Below are 17,527 nucleotides of genomic sequence, written 5' to 3'. Positions count from 1 at the left end.
AACAATAATTCACAATAATAATAATGGTAACCAATTCAAATTCGTCTGCAATGAAATTAAAGTCAACGTCATTCATTAGCTAATATCAATATGCTGTAGTCGTTAATTTTGTAGTTTTCTGAATATTATCATTGACAATGAGGAATTTAAAATCAATTTGTTAACAAACATACATATCACCGCAATGAAATGAAAAACAAATAAACAAAGAAAAAACCCGAAAAAATTTGCAACTCCGAATGGTGAAAACACTGGTGAAATTACCACAGGAAAGGTGCGAAATTTACAATGTGGATTATAATTATTATCATGGTTATGGCCATCAGTGTATGACATTCACACATGAATATTTTGAACATTTTTCATTACATTACCCATAGATACCATAACATGAATGATTATTATTTTAAATTAAACAATAAAATCGAGAAAAAATGCAAATCGAATCTAGAGGAATGGTCATCATATGAGGGTAGAAGATATTTTCATCTATATCCTTGTATCGAAAGTATTGAAAAAACAACAGAAATGTAATCATTTTCTAAATTACTGTTCTCGTTTGTTATAGATTTGAAAGTGTTAAATACAAACAAGATAAGATGAAAACAAAAACAAAAAACATTGATGTACTTATAAAAATGCGAATTTATTATCTTCACCTTTCAGATTCATCACTGAAAAGGTGAGAAATGCGTAATAGAAAAAAACATTGGAGTTTTCATTGAATTTTATTGAAAAGCGATGGGATTTCCAAAACGCTATATATTCAGATGAATTAACAAGAAAAAACCACAATAAAAATCGAAAATTAATCAAACAAACCAATTTTGGTCATCGTTGTCATTAATCTATTGACATATGCAAATAGTCAAACATTCATGCTAAAAGTAAAGAATAAAGCTAAAACTTAATTGGTTTTGAAGGTAAGTGTAATGCGAGCGGAAGAAAGAAATAAGGTGCACTTGTAAAAACTAAGTTTGCACTAATCATATGATGAAATTTTTGGGTACTAATTAAATTAAATTAATTACAAGATGATAAATGATTAACATTTAAGTGGGGGGTTCCACAATTTCAAGTAGAAATTTTTAATCCTATTAATTATAGAAAGCGTTTTGAGCTGTATGTTATCTAAATTTTTTAAATTGATCTTGTAATTGGATCAGTAATGAAATCACAAGATATTTCTCATTATCAAGGATGCGTCTTTATGATCAATCAAAATGATCGGGTGCATTTTCCAATCATATTATCCAAAAAAAATTATCCTTCTGAAAATTATATAAAAGTAGAAAATTTTGCCATTTCTAAAACCACGGTTTGATATAGTTTTAATTGAAAAACTGAATACTACTTGAAACATTAAAAAAATGAAATCTATCTACGCTTATGCTTTGTTATGCTTGGCCGTTGGTTCAGCTTTAGGTGAGTTGAATAATAATTTAACTTTTCAATAATTATTGATTTTGAAATGAAGCTGATACCAAACAAGATTCCATGAACAAACTTGCTGATCAAATGTTGGGCGGTATTCTCAAATCTAGTGATTTGAATCCATTGAAACTTCACAAAGATTATGAACAAGATATTATGGAAGATATCGGACCTTTGCCAATCATGGGACATCTTAAAATTTCCAAAGGTGTAATCCAAGGTTTCAATACGTTACAACGAAAGGGTGATTGTAAAATCGCTAGCAAAAACGGACTAATCAACATTAACATCGAATTGATCACCAGCGATGAAGTCGTATTAGATGCTGACATTTCTGGCAGAATTGGTTCCTTACCTCAAATTCCAGCAATTCCAATTGTCGCTCATATTGAAAACATGAATTTTGACATTGGTTTGGAAGTTGGCGCAAATGTTACTCTTAAATCGTTCTATATCAATGAAATTTCTAAAGTACATCTCCGATTGAAGGATGCTGAACATAATAAATTCATTGATGGTATCCTTGACCTTATCACCGCAGGAATTGTTAAATTGTTCAATGCACAGATTATCGATGCTGTCGATGAAACAGTTCGACCAATCTTGGAAAATGAATTGAAATACATTCATCTTTAATGATTTATAGAATATTTTTTTTACACCGATTTAAATAGACTTGATCATAATAAAATTTTATATTGATTTATATTGAAAAATTGTTTTTTTTGAATATTGTTAAATAATTAGACAATAATTGAAGACCGGTTATGGTTTCTTTTTATGAATGAAAATATCAAAACACCGAAATTTTTCTCAATTTTCAACAACAACAATAGATATTTTACAGATTTTTTTTTTGTTTTTGATTTCCATATTTGAAAGAGAGGAAACAAATGTTTATTGGTTTGAATAACAAAAGATCATAAACATATTGATTAGAAAATAAACTTTAATTGTAAAACAAGGTTTGTTAAATGAGTTTCATTATATGACTCAATTATTATTGCACAATTGACTTTTCAAATTTAATTAAAATCAAATATAAGATGCAATCAATATTAGTCAAACAATGATTCAAACAATATTGATATATACACAAAAAAAATTGGATTGGCTTATCACATAAAGAATATATTTTATCTACCCAAATCTTAAAACTCAATGCCATCAAATAAATCCACTTTAGATTTTTCATTCTTGTAATCAATATTTTTAGAAATTGTTGATGACAATAAAGATGATCTCAAATCAGGCACAATATCGAAAAATCCGGTTCCCATTTTGGTAGGTGCACCGACGATAATGCATTCAGATGCACCAAGAACATAATCACGATTATTGTAGTACGATGCCTCATACAGGTTATCGATAGTTCGTTCAAACTATGTTAAAAAAGAAAAGTCAGAAAAATTCATTTATTCAAATAGATTAAACGCTTACGGATGCCATTTTGATTGTGGAACTTTTCACTTTTGAAAAGCCTGACCGTGTCATGCCAACAACATGGCCGGAAGCGGTCATTGTGTCGGCCAATAACATCAAATGCCGTTCATCGATCGTAATGCCATATCCTTTCATTGTGGTTTTAATCTCACTAATTATAGTAGCACGAGCAGCTTCAATGCCCAATACTGCGGCAACTTCGTGGATGTTATTCGAGCTCGTGAGCCGAGAATCGACACCATCAGTACCGAGAACATGAAGAAAACCATTGCCTTCGATCATTAAGTAATATTTGCCACCATCCTCGTGAATGGTAGCACGTTGTACGTGTCGATTCCCTGAGATGAAAACTTTGGCCAAATCATCTTCGAACATTCGAGGAAGATAGATCATACGGCGAACATTAGGAAAGATTTTAACATAAGGGTAAATAATCTTGCAAATATCAGGCTTGAGCTGAGTATTGATCGCCTCTTCAACCATAATCTCATTCAGATGTAACTGTAATATTATTATCCATCAATAAATTATTACGCTCAACAAAAATAAGTTCATAACTCACCTGTTTGTAAACTAATTGGTTTAGCTTAAGTATATAGCATAAGAACCCATCAATAAAGGTTTGATAAATTTTTTCACAAATTTGATCCAAGTAAACGTTTTCTATTTTCAATTTGACAATTTCAGCCAATTCAACTGATGTTGGATCAACAAGATGCGCTTTTATGAATGGCGTCGAAGGATTCTTTGTTGCATTAATAATCTCAGTGATACGTGGCACACCTTGAGTGATGTTCATGGAAGCAACGCCGGCAAAATGAAACGTTTTCAATGTCATCTGCGTCGTTGGTTCTCCTATTGATTGAGCACATATGGCGCCGATCGCTGTGCCAGGATCAATTTTTGATTCCATTAATTTACGAAGAATTCGCTGTAAAAATGCTTCGACGTGACTAGAGCAAATTCGGACATGAGATGAGTGTGTTTTATTTTTCAGCCTTTCAAATTTATCACAAACTTTCTCTTCGAAAAATTTTAAAATTTTTTCTATATAAAATGGGAGAATAGAATTTGCAAATTCTTTGCGCTGTAAAATCTTCTGCGCAGAACAGTAAATCTGATTTTGATTCAATGTTGGTTCTTGCGGATATGAATTGATGCTGAGTATGTGGTTCCAATAGTAATCAAAATCAGCAAACATATCACTGGATTCAATATTTATCGGATCAAGGCAATCATCTCCATAATCAAATTGAATAATTTCACCATCACTGTTACGTACAGAGTAGTCGTAATGAACAACTAAATCTTCTAGACCTTTGATTAACCGTCGTTGCATATAACCGGTTTCGGCAGTTTTAACTGCTGTATCGAGCAATCCCTCGCGGCCAGCCATTGCATGAAAAAAGAATTCAAAAGGATTGAGTCCTGAGTAGAACGAATTGGCGACAAATCCACGTGCTTCAGGTGAACGATCAAAGAAATCAAAATGAGGGAGGACACGTTTATTGAAACCTTCGGGTACTCGTTGGTTACGAATTGATTGCTGACCAACGCAAACAGCCATCTGCGAAATATTTATATGCGAACCTTTGGAACCACAATTTGCCATGACCAGAGGAGAATTTCGAGGACTTATATGTTTGATACAAGCTTTGCCAGCATGGTCGCGAATTTCAGATAGTTCTTTGAGAATCAATGACTCAAGTGTCTGTTCACGAGTCAAACCGGTAATCGGATTTAATAAACCGCGATTGTATCGATCTATGTAGGTTTTAACATTGGTGTAACCTTTCGTAACAAGCACCTCTTTTTGCTCAATTAAAGCACGAGTAGGTGTTACATCATCAATGCCGATCGAAAATCCATAATTTGCTGTAAATAGTAAAAACATAATCAATTAAAAATACACAAATAATATCGTCATACTTATGTAAAAGCTCGATACACGACACAGCCTGAGCATAGTGTCGATTGAATCATTGGGGTTGTATTCTTTGAGAATAAGATAAAAAATATTCTTTTTAGATCCACCACCAATCACTGATTTATCTAAGGTCCCACAAATAAGCTCGCTATTGCGAATCCATATATCTGTGATAAAACAAAATTTAGTTATCGGAATATCATGTGAACTTTAATACTCATACATCCTTCGTTAGGACAAAATTCCTCATTAGAGCTGTATGCTTTAGTCATGAATTTAAGATTCAAACTACAATCACAGTCTTCGAAAGGTTTCAATATCATGCTAATTATTTGTTTGCCAGTCCATAATGGTATTGGTTTGATAATAGCAGGTTTGGGTAAGCAAATTTTTCGACGACAATCTTTATGACCTAAAAGCATACCGAGTAAATGATAGAATTCGGATCGGCTGTAAAATGTATCGCGTTTAGTCATCAAATAAATAGATGTAATAAAATCTTGAATCGGTGAAATGACTGGTTCACCATTTCTAGGTGAAGTAAGATTATACTTTGATTGCATTAAGGTGGCCGCTTCAGCCTTTGCCTCTTCTGTCTGCATGAAATGAACATTCATCTCGTCGCCATCGAAATCGGCGTTATAAGGAGAGCAAACACATTCATTAAATTTGAATGTTTGATCCGGATGTATACGAACGCGATGACACATGATCGATAGACGATGAAGCGATGGTTGTCGATTAAACAAAACATAGTCTCCGTTAATCATGTGTCGTAGAACTACATCCCCAATTTGGAGTTTACTTGCGAAATGCTTGCGATCTACATAATTCAAATGCGTTTTGCGATGTTCATTTAATATAAATATTGCTCCTGGATGTTGGTAAGGACCGTTCAAAACTAGTTGTTGCAAATATTTCTTGTTGAATGGAGTGACTACTACCGGAAAAGTCATATGAGTGGCTATCTTCAGTGGTATGCCCACCTCATCGATAGCTAAATTCGGATCTGGGGAAATGACAGTTCGAGCAGAATAGTTGACACGTTTACCGCTAAGATTGGCGCGAAATCGACCTTCTTTGCCTTTTAGACGTTGTGCGATACCTTGACCTGAAGCTACCGAATTGTGTTGTGGAGGTAAATTACGAACATCCGAATTAATGTATACAGAAACCAGTACTTGAAGAAAATCCCAAGCCTCGATCATTTTGATGAAAACAGATCCATCTTGAATTCGTTTCTTAAGCGTTTCATTCGCAATTAAAATCTCATTCAATTTCATGGTCAATTCATCTTCGACCGATCTTAATCCGGTGTTATTATGTGATGATGGCCTAATAATGCATGGAGGAACCGGCAGATGTGTACATAATAGATCCATAGGCGAATTGTCCAAAAGTAACAACAAGATATAATCTGATTTTGGAATTTTTTCGAAAAGTTTAAGCACATTATGCGGAGTGAGAAATTCATAAGAATTTCCCAGATAGTTTTCCGCTTCATCAATGGAAATTTTATTGCGTTCATTTTTGCTGTTCATCTCTTCGTCATAGAATATCGAACTCAATAATTCCGTTTCTTTGGCTCGTATAAGATGGAATATCTTCATGAAAGGATATTTCTTGATCTGTCCATTTTCGAAATCACAATGTGGACAAATTTTGATTTTTTTACAATGAGCAACGATTTTTTTATGCAAAGCCTTTTTTGCAAGAGGATTCATGTCATCACTGATACCAAGCAAATATTTCGGACGGGATTCATTAGGCAGCAATATTCGAGCACAGCGTTTGCAAATGCATTGCAATAATTGGACAGTATAGTTAAAGAAACCAACATGATAAACAGGATATGCTAATTCGATGCATCCAAAATGGCCAACGCAGGCATTATAATCACGATTACAAGTTTCACATCTAAGGCTTTTGGTTCCAACTCCTATGATCAAAAAGATTCAATAATGAGAATCTTCGATTAACAACATCATACTCACCTAGTTTTCGATCAAGTAAGCCAAACTTGGAAGGATTAGTTGTGAGCCCATCGTAAAGAAATGTGTTGGCTACTTTTACTACCGAATGTCGTTGAATCTCATCAGATGATAACATGCGAAAATTCATGAAACGAATTCCGTTTAAAATGTATTCATCATCTTCACAATAATTGTGTTTAGGCTTGTCAATTGCTGCGGACGATTGGCCAGGCATCGTCAATAAGAGATTGGTAGCCATTTTGTCGCATAAATAATCTATTTAATTGATAGTTTAATATTTTACGATATTGAAATTTCATTAATGCTTGTCCATATGGACAAGATTCTCGTGCGTACATTGTATGTGACGGGCATTCTCCAGTATCCATGTTTTTGAGAGCACGTGTTTTCACTTGATCGACAGGACCAAATTCAAGTGTGAATTTCACTCAGCAGTTCTTGTATTTTATTTGACAAACGGGATTCGATTGGACTTGTAGTCGTATCGAACCATTTCTTTTTATTAATTTCTTTATTTTTACATTCATTTCATTATCATGGGTATGTGTATAATCAAGTTTAACAATGTCATAATCTTGGATGTTTAGGTTTTGGTGCACCAAGAGGTGGATTTCGTGGTGGTTCAAGGGGCGGAGGCCGTGGAGGTTTTGGTGGAAATCGTGGTGGTGGTGGTGGAAAATTTGGTGGTACACCGAATGGAAATAAATTTGGGTAAGTTTGAAAAGCATCTATTCAATGTTTTGCTCATTACTTGACTCATTTACAGTGGTGGTCGAGGTGGTGGTGGTGGTGGCCGCGGCTCATTTGGTGATCGAGGGGGAGGACGTGGGGGTTTCGGAAGAAGTCCCGGTCGAGGTGGTGGTGGTGGTCGCGGCGGATTTGGTCAAAGGGGAGGAAGAGGTGGTGGAGGTGGTCGTGGCGGTGGTGGCGGCCGCGGTGGCATGAGAGGTGGTCGTAAAGCTATCATTGAACCTCATCAACGATTAGAAGGCATTTTTGTTGCCCGTGGCAAAGAAGACGCTTTGGTCACTAAAAATTTGGTTCCAGGCGATTCGGTTTATGGCGAAAAGCGAATTTCGGTCGATGTGGAAAATGGACAAAAAATCGAATACCGTGTATGGAATCCATTCCGTTCGAAGTTGGGTGCATCGATATTGGGCGGTGTCGAAGACATACACATAAAGCCTGGTTCTAAAGTACTTTACCTAGGCGCTGCATCTGGTACTACAGTATCGCATGTATCCGATATTGTCGGCCCAGAAGGTCGAGTTTATGCTGTGGAATTTTCTCATCGCTCTGGACGTGACTTATTGACCGTAGCACAGAAACGTTCGAACATAGTGCCAATAATCGAAGATGCACGTCATCCGCATAAATACCGTATGTTGGTCTCGATGGTGGATACCATATTTGCTGATGTTGCTCAACCGGATCAAGCTAGGATAGTGCTTCTTAATGCCCAATATTTTCTCAAAATTGGTGGCCATGTTGTCGTTTCGATTAAGGTATGATACCATAGAAATATCCCGTTTTCACTGAATAATCATGACATGATTTAATAGGCAAACTGCATCGATTCGACTGCACCCGCCGAGGCTGTATTTGCCCAGGAAGTGAAAAAACTACAACAGGAACGTGTTAAACCATTGGAGCAAGTAACATTGGAACCATATGAACGTGATCATGCAGTTGTAGTCGGTTCATATCGGTGAGTATTGCAAATATACCACGCATATTTTTTAATTCAAATTTATTAATTTTAGTGTGGACGCCATCAAAAGTTGATCATTTTTATCTTCGTAATCATATTATTTTTCATCGTTTGATCATGGACATTTGTTTTCCATTATCATATAATAGCTATTAATGAGTCATCATGATTTGTATTCGAATAAAAAATCTATTCTCATTTTGCATATATTTCAATTTTTTTTTATTTAATATTATTTAAAAGCTATTTATCTATACAAATGTAACGAGGTAAGAATGGCTAAAATTTACAATGAACTTTGCTTAATTACAATATAAAAAAAAGTAAAATTACAGCGAAAATATCAATTCATTGAACAATGATTATTAACAGATGTGGTTAAGTAACATTAGTTACTGATGTTGATTTGTCGGGTGATTCGTCTGCCGTTGATGTTTTCGAGACAGGTGATGATGGTTGTAATAATCTAACATGAGACCATGCTGCTGACTGTAATGGATTCTCTTTGATTGATTGATAATGAGAACGATATGTCGTTCCAGTTACTGGAGGTAAGCCGACATCGTCAATTGGTTTGATAACAGGATTTATTGGAGCAGTAGTTGGTCCCAATGTTGAATAATGTGACGGTTGTTCCGGCTGATTGGATTTTCTTGCATATGAATAAATATGTTCTGTGGTTTGTCCAGAGGTTTGATGATGTCCATAGATCGGTGAAACTGGTTGATCAGCCCCGTTATTTAGACCGGCAGTCATGGCCATTAGATTGGAGCGTCCAGCAACAACCATTGATGTAGTCATCAAATGAGCTTGTTGTCCATCATCCGTTTGTTTCAATATGACTGGCGTTGCTTTTGCTACAGCAAAATATGCGGCAGGCGATGATCGATTATTCTGGCCATAGATTACAGTAGGCGCATTTGAGGATAAATCACTCGAGGGTTCGGATATCATATTCATCGCATTGGTGACATAAATACCACTACCAGTCGCAGTATGCTGCTGTTGTTCTTGTATCAATTGATTGATTTGATTCTGTTGATGGTGTTGCATCAGATCGGCGGTAGTTTGATCTGCATCGTGTGATTGCATAACATCATGGTCGTCATTCTGATTTCCATTATCATCATCATCAGAGGTATGACTAGATGCCAACTCCATGGAGTAATCGTACGAGAGATCATCACTCGATCCTTCGATTGTTTCCGAACGAGATCTCGAATGTTTTGATCTACCATGATGATAGCGACGGCGACATTTGTGATGATGGCGTCTGTGATGGTGATGATGGCCATGTCCATGATTCCGGTGATAGCGATAACCATCGTCAGTAGTTTCGCCAAGATCATTCGAACCATCATCGGTCGGTTCAACTATTCCAGTTGAACCTTTAGTCAATGTTGATCGGCTAGTTGTCGATGAGCTCGAAATAACAGCGGCCATTTGCGATGAATCTATGGGTTGACCATTCGATTGGCCATGGCTTGGTGGATTTAGGCCGTATACATCGAATGTAGAACCTGAATGATAATAGCCACCTTGTCCATTACGACTTGTGACCGAAGTTCTAGTAGCCGAAACACTTTCATCTGATCCGTTTAAGCAGGGTCGTGTTCGGCTGGTAGCTAGAGATTGCCACCAGTCGGAATTCAAACTAAACCGGACTCGTCGATTAGCTAGGCAATAAGCAATGAATATGTACAATGCACAGATCAATGTCATAAAAGAATAGCCATAGTGTAATTCATCGATTGTATCATTAATGGATAACAGGGCCAACATCCATAGAGCAACCAACAAAGGCACCAAAACGATTGATAGCCACAAAAGTGTTCGTAAATTGCCATAATCACAGACGCTTGCCTTGAATTGGGCTGATGCTTGTATAGCCAACATGAATACAAACAGATTCACCTATTTATCAAAAAAAAACAACAAAACAAACCAGGATATTAATAACAAGATACTAAGTAATGGAAAAGTGAGTTGGTTTTTTCCTCACAGAAAATTAGAAATTAAACTTGATCAAGATGATGATGGTGATTAAGATGTGGCAAGTGGCGCAAAGAATAATAGGAACTAATCTAATTATCTTTTACCAGCTTGTTTCACTATAAAAAGATATTATGGAAGTTCATTAAGGGAGACTGCTGTGCGAAAGCTAACGGTTGAGATGATAATCATATGTGATGACACTTTGGGCTTGAATGTGTATTCGAAATGGGCGATCATTATATAAAACCAGGAGCCTTATTGGAACGCGCCATGTGGTCACATACTTAAGACTTCTTGTTATCAAATTTTTGACTTTTTTTTGAAAGGCATTGCCTAATGACATTGCAAAGAAAAGTATTTCAAGTGGGTTTACTAAGCAAAGGAAAAGGAAATGAAATGAGATGAATGCATATTAAATGTGGGATTAAATTTAACAAAAAGAAAAGGTCGCGATGTTGCTTGGATTATTTTCATTCTGAAGTTTATCATGAGGAAAATGAAACAAAATGTGTAATATGATAGTAAAAAGTCTGTGATGACTTACAATTATGATTAAACATAATGGAGTAACGAGGCCCCATATGACACCTTCATAGATCGATATGAAGCAGCTGTAAGTAAAAATCAATCATTATTTGAATTCTCGGAAAGTTACTGGACTTACAAAAGATGATTGCCATATTGGTCGGCGCGAACACCCACTGATAAGGCGACAATAATAGCTGCAACACCATAACCAACAAAATAATAGAAACGCATAGGGCCACGATTGATGTCACGAATTTCAGTCAACATACGATACAGATGTATGCTTTCGATGAGCATCCATGTAAAAAGACATTGAAATGAATAGTGTAGAAATATGGCGACTAATTTGCATGAGGATTCCATCTGGACCAATGAGGTGCGATTACGTACGGCCAATAAGAACATCAATTCGGTCATAAACAAACAAAGTACAATGTTTTTGTGTATGGAATTCGAATTCGTATCAAGTCCTCGGACCACCGACAGAATGATTAATGTCAATGCCAGCAAAATTAACGAAGTTATAGTCAACGTATACGATGTGGCTATTTGCGATATGGATTCCTCGTAGTAGAACTGTGTTTACATATTTATGATATGAAAAGTGAATACTATTAAATTGAACACTTACCTCATCACCAGAAACGTCCATAAGAACAGCCATTCCAAATGCTCGATCACATGAGCAATTGATGTAATCATAAGATGTTCGAAATCGTTGAGGAGGATAAAAACCTTTCAGCTCACATCCTTTTGATGACCAACGTCCTCGACTTGATGAACGACGATTCGAAACACCTGATGTGGCCACCGATGTAGATGTTGGAAATGCCCAATAAACACATTGAGGACTTGATCGACCTTCTCGTGCTAACGTACGGAAGCGAAATCGAATTTTCGGATGTAACGATTTAGCTAAAAATTTCTGAGCTGAAATATTTGCTGGTTTCATTGTCAATGTGACTATCGGAGTATTGGCTTTAATTGGATTCGAAAAACGTTGCCTTTGAAATATAAACATGAATAATTAATACGAAGACAAGCAATCATATTATAGTTTACCTGACAGTCGAATCTGTATTGCTGGGTAAAAATTGAGCCATCGATGTGAATATTGTATAACCAACCAAAGCATTCTGTTGTTGTTGAGGCCTGAACAATGAAGCTGGCGATGCTGATGCTGATGATGATGGCAAAGACGATCGTAATTCATCAAATGATTGAATATTCAATATTTTTAACGGTATGATGGCTTTTGTTATATCATCAATATTGTGTTTTCGTAATGGATAGTTGTTGTATTTGGGTACGACAACAGATGGATTTAATTGACTCAGCGGAATAGTGTCATCTTCTCGATCAATACTAGATGTAATTAGCGGATCTGGAGGTAAACTAAAATCCAGATATATTGAAGGAGTAGAATTCGATTCGCGGATCGAAGATGGTTTATGGCTATGATGGTCATGAGATTTCGACAGATGTTCTTGCCGCTGAAATAGGCTTGATAAATCCCAAAGTTCGTGGGTGGCAACAGTATCCAAGCCAAATATTAGCCATTTAGTGGCTATCTCAAATGGCTCAGTGAATGTATCGCGTTGATTATTGATTAGTACTTCGGCATATTGATTAAAAAACTTCAAAAGTTGTTCAGGACCGACATCGATGTCAGCGATACGTTCCCAAACGGTAGAGTAACGAGGATCCAATATGGCACTGGTAGATTCGCATAAATTACGAAGAAAGTGACGATCTTGTTTATGTGTTAAATTTAGACCTGTTTGATACAATTCATTCTGAATCAGACGACGAACCAGATGAAAAACCAGATGCACATCACCACCATAGAATGAATCCGTTACATTGATGGCTGTTCGCAGATCATTAACCAGTCGAATAGAATGCTGAGTGTTTATAAGGACTATACTGCCATTTTGCTGAGAATCAGAATCAGAAATAATTTTCCATTGTTCTTGTAGATCAAGGAAAGGATCTGAAAGGCATTCGAAAAGATCCGGTTTCAGCCAACCATCTCCTTGCCGACAAAAACGATGAGCCATACCGGTCGAGCCTGACGGACAACGACGAGTTGATTTCGATCCGAATGGTGTTCGTTCCCACCATATTCCATCGGAAAAAGCACGAGGACAGGCATCATAAATGACTTCACAACCACGATTAGTGACTTCTGCAAATGGAGATGGACATGTGTCGCAACGACGTCCAATTACACCTGGCCGACATTGACATTGACCATTTAGACGATCACATCGATTGGTATACGAACCGGTTGTGTAACAATCACATTCAAAACAAACATCAGAACCGATCGGTTGAAAACGATTTGCTTGGCAGGAGCATTGTCCAGTCGTCTTGTTACAATTACCATCATAACCTTTGCTAGCATCACAATTGCAAGGGCCGCAAATAGGTGAACCCCACCAATCAGCCGGACAAGTTTCGGGTAGACGATCTTCGCAATAGAAGCCCGAATGAAAACGATCACAAAGACAACGATAGCCATAGGTGTTGTTAGCTGTTACACAAGTTGAGCCATATGCACATGGATTCAATTCGCATATGGGCATGCAGTGTTTGCCAACAAAACCAAGATGACAACGACATTCATGGTCACTTATACCCTTGACAATGCAATCGCTGTTCGATGGACAAGGATCAGATTTGCATTGATCGTTGCCGTTTGAAGAAGGTGATGGACACCCTATGAATACATTATCTTCCAAAGTTGGTCGTAGCCACGACTCTTTCGAATTGCCCACATCCAATGATTGAATGCAGCCAATGAATGCTGGGGCTTGTGATCGATATGTATAAGCTTCAGTGATCTCATCCGGTGTATCATGACCACCAACTGTTACTTTAGCTATGTAAAGACCCAATATTTCAGCTCCATCTAGTCGTGTTCGTTTAGTGTATTGACCATAATCGACACTCAATGTGATACCGATTGCCATCCATCGTGCTTCCACGTGATGCCATTTGCCGTCGTTAATTTCCATATCTTCAATTACAATCGGAGGTCGATCATCAACACCGTAAGACAATTTGCTGCCGATGATTTCGAATCGTACCATGCTGCTTTGGCCCAATTGTATGGCAACAATGATAGCATTACGAGCAGAAGTTCGCATATCAAAGCTAACTATCCATGGGTAAGCTAATGGCTGAAGATTAGGAGTGAATGACAAGAATCCATTGCCCTTGAAATGTCTGACAGTATCAGTCGATATCAAACAATCTTGGCCAGTATAACCGTTTTCACAACGACAGACGTAGCCATTCCAAGCATCTTCACATTGACCTCGACCATTGCAGGAATTGGTGTTACAAAAGCTTTTTTTAGATGGACAGCCAACTATTGTTCCATTATTTGCTACGTAGCCATCAAAATCGACAAGATTATGATCGATACGAAGATCCGATATACAACCATTAAAATCGGTGTTTTCCACTTGGAATTCTGTTGGCAATGGAGGAAGTCCACCAATCTGAAGCGGTCCGGTAAGATCAAGGAATCTGAAACAGGTTTGCATACGATCGGAACATCGTGATTCAAGAATCAAAGTGGTACGATTAGCACAAGCAAATTCTGGTCCCAAATCATAGCGATCAACGGCACTAAGCAAAGCTTCATCACAGTTATCTAATATCAATGTAGCCGTACGATTTACATAGTTAACTTGCACGTGATGCCATTGGCCATCATTCAGACGATTGCCTACGGAAACCTGAGCTCGATTGACACCGCCTAACGAGAAGGAAAAATAAACTCGCCCATTGATGAGCTCCAATCCGATGTAATCATGGAGTTCATTATATCGACCATTGTACAATAATAAGCCATTGGACTGACGTGTGGCAAACCGAAGTTTGAGATTTAATCGATAACGTTGTTTTAGCGCCGAAAATGTTAGATATGATCCGGTTACAAATGAACGTGACCGTAGCTCACAGAAGGGTGTGCTCCATTCGGATTGTACACAATCCGTACAAATAGACATTCCTTGCTGTTGGGTAGCTGTAGTTATTGCTCGAATATCAATAGTTGATGCGGATGAATTACCAGTTATGTATGAGTCAAGTGGTAATTTTGTATCGTGTTCCAATAAATTCTTTGATAATGGTGAATTACATTTTGATCGACCACGACATAAATTGGTTCGACAAATATCAGTCCAGATATTAATTTCACAATTTTTGCCTGCATAGCCATCATTACAATCACAGTAATAACCACCTTCTTTTCGTACACATTGACCACCATTTTGACATGGATTGGAGAAGCAAAGATTGATTTCAATGTCACATTCATATTTGTGTTGCATTCCTATATTTGAAAAAAAAATGAAAAAAGTTAGAGATATAAACATTAAAAACACTATGGCTAACTGGATCATCACCAGAAACTATTCATTGGATCGATATGCTGTTCAGAGTTGTGTAAATTGTATCGATCCGTATGTCCAATTCGAACATACATTATTGCGAAATTTTATTAAGTGCAATAGAATGGACGAAAAAAAAGTTGGTAAATTGAAAAAAAAACTTTTTCCTCTATGATTTTTGTTATTGTTGTGGAAATAGGGGCCAAAACCTTAGACAAAGCGTTCATCATTATTATAGAAGTCGACATGGCGAACAAAATGATTATGATGATAGCTTTGGATGCGGTGAATGTTAACGTTAGTCATGAGTATCGAATAAAAGAACGAAAAAAACAGAATAATCATGACGGTCATGTAACAGGAAAAACATCGAGAAAGAAAGTTGAGGCAATTTAAATTTCCACTTGAAATCATGGTTATAGCTGGTGCAAGCCAAAAACAAAACGAACAGAATCCAAGTTAAAAGGCATTTGTTTCAACCGCGAAAAAATACCGCCCACTATAACATGTAAGTCGTAAACATTTAAATGATGGTTGTTGCTGATTTCATGTTTTTTTTTGTTTTGTTTTTGTTTTGTTTCTATGCTGATATATCTAATATTGAGACATTTTCCCGGTTGACAAAAAAAAAGGCCCTATCTTTTAGGCCTAAGTAGTAAAAAGAATAGGATAAATAAAGAAAAAGATAGAACAAGTCATTATCATTATCAACAAAATAAGAGAATAAATCTTCATTTGCCTGGCTGGTTGCCTATATTCGTTCATCATTTGGCTTAGCTTTTTTTATTATTATGATTGTGGCTGTTGTAGTCATCTAGCAAAGAAAAAAATCATTGAAATCAAGCGACAAAATAAAATTGTGAAACGACGCCATAATCATGTCATATGAATCCATTTGTTTGTTTGTTCAAGCCGAATGAGTGTACAGTGATATACAAGAGATTCTATAGGAACGAAAAATTTCTTTACAATTCAATGATTTGCATTCGAGCAATCGAACAATTCAATTTAAATGTATAGAATGAGCCATCTTGAGTCATCATCAACAAATGCTACACATTTATATTCACTTTAGCATTAAAATCCATGGATCAAATTAAAGCTTTGTACGTACACTCAACACACATTTGAACCTTCATCAAACTATCAGCCGGAATAATTATCACGAAGGAAACCAATTTCTTAGGCAATAATGATTATCGCGATTAAATAATGAAATGATTTCGAACTATAGTACACAATCGGTTTCTCATTTTCTCATTGATTTTTTTCCTCACTATTTTTGCAGACGGCTTACCAAACCAGAATATTTGAACTGGCCATTCGTTTGTTGAATTATCACCCAAATAAACTAGAATTCGTTTACTTGCTCGAGTTTATTGATTTTGAAACAATGGACAAGAAATAGAAATAGAGTATTTTTTTTGCAAACGTGTCGATCGATTTCTTCTCATGCATTCAATTATGAACATTTGAAAAAAATGGGCACCATTTTCGTCGGGTAGTCGAATCGAATCGACAATGTTTGACGGTCCATTGCCATATCTATTATAGAATCAAGAACGACTGGTAAATGAACTGCCATATTTGGAAACAAATTAATCACATTGTTTTGTTCACGGCTTGCATTCCTGGTTATTATTTGCCAGTCTCATTGAACAATCAGTTTTCGAAACTGAACATAAAATGAGCAAATATTGATTCAATGACAGAACTCCGGAAACGAATGTATTGTGTGTGTGTGTGTGTGTTAAAGATGTCATCACCCATTTCCATATTTTTTTAAATAAAAAGCCCGGTCTAATTATCCGGTGAAAATATTCGTAGTGATTCACATTAATTGAGGCGACAAATGCCAGAAACTCTAAACATACATCCTTGTTCCAATTAAATTTTCGCATAAGAATTTTGAAAAATGTTCGATAAAGTAAACATTGTTGGTATTGCAACTAAGGCCGGAAATTGATTGCAATCGACTCGTGCTAAAATCGCAACCGGATTTCATACATTCATGTTCATGTTGACAAAAAGAACTCAAAATTAAGAAGAAAAAAAACAGATAGAAGAAATAGAAAATGAACTGAATTTC

At 36.4% G+C, this 17,527-nt stretch overlaps 4 protein-coding genes across 4 annotated transcripts in view; 2 read left to right on the top strand and 2 right to left on the bottom strand.

The window, feature by feature from the left end:
- The first annotated feature begins 1,263 nt into the window (after window positions 1–1,263).
- On the top strand, window positions 1,264–2,140 carry LOC113793118 (mite allergen Lep d 7-like). Its single transcript, XM_027343089.2, has 2 exons — window positions 1,264–1,425; window positions 1,478–2,140. Exons 1-2 carry the CDS (start codon window positions 1,371–1,373, stop codon window positions 2,068–2,070), a joined length of 648 nt encoding a protein of 215 aa, XP_027198890.2. The 5' UTR covers window positions 1,264–1,370; the 3' UTR covers window positions 2,071–2,140.
- A 223-nt stretch (window positions 2,141–2,363) lies between these two features.
- Polr3A (RNA polymerase III subunit A) lies at window positions 2,364–7,150 on the bottom strand. Its single transcript, XM_027343344.2, has 6 exons — window positions 6,799–7,150; window positions 5,028–6,743; window positions 4,807–4,971; window positions 3,440–4,752; window positions 2,875–3,378; window positions 2,364–2,816 (listed from the first exon to the last, which is right to left on the bottom strand). The coding sequence occupies exons 1-6, from the start codon at window positions 7,034–7,036 to the stop codon at window positions 2,586–2,588; spliced, it is 4,167 nt and encodes a 1,388-aa protein (XP_027199145.2). The 5' UTR covers window positions 7,037–7,150; the 3' UTR covers window positions 2,364–2,585.
- A 19-nt stretch (window positions 7,151–7,169) lies between these two features.
- On the top strand, window positions 7,170–8,714 carry Fib (rRNA 2'-O-methyltransferase fibrillarin). The gene is made up of 5 exons (XM_027343346.2): window positions 7,170–7,338; window positions 7,386–7,509; window positions 7,565–8,303; window positions 8,361–8,506; window positions 8,562–8,714. The coding sequence occupies exons 1-5, from the start codon at window positions 7,335–7,337 to the stop codon at window positions 8,581–8,583; spliced, it is 1,035 nt and encodes a 344-aa protein (XP_027199147.2). The 5' UTR covers window positions 7,170–7,334; the 3' UTR covers window positions 8,584–8,714.
- The window catches only part of stan (Protocadherin-like wing polarity protein stan), a 32,410-nt gene continuing 23,561 nt past the window's right edge, over window positions 8,679–17,527 (bottom strand). Inside the window, exons 6-10 of the mRNA XM_027343343.2 lie at window positions 12,095–15,380; window positions 11,664–12,036; window positions 11,169–11,608; window positions 11,049–11,115; window positions 8,679–10,423 (exon numbers count right to left, since the gene is read on the bottom strand). Coding sequence (XP_027199144.2) covers window positions 8,888–10,423; window positions 11,049–11,115; window positions 11,169–11,608; window positions 11,664–12,036; window positions 12,095–15,380 — 5,702 coding nt within the window. The 3' untranslated portion in view covers window positions 8,679–8,887. The remainder of the gene's footprint in view (window positions 10,424–11,048; window positions 11,116–11,168; window positions 11,609–11,663; window positions 12,037–12,094; window positions 15,381–17,527) is intronic.

This window comes from Dermatophagoides pteronyssinus, unplaced genomic scaffold (genome assembly GCF_027571235.1).
Source record: "Dermatophagoides pteronyssinus isolate colony J.1.1.1.1 unplaced genomic scaffold, Derpt_VIB-CSIC_2022.12 sq0001, whole genome shotgun sequence".
Taxonomy (NCBI): domain Eukaryota; kingdom Metazoa; phylum Arthropoda; class Arachnida; order Sarcoptiformes; family Pyroglyphidae; genus Dermatophagoides; species Dermatophagoides pteronyssinus.
Note: the sequence above shows the minus strand (reverse complement) of the source record. Positions and strands in the feature narration are given on the sequence as shown.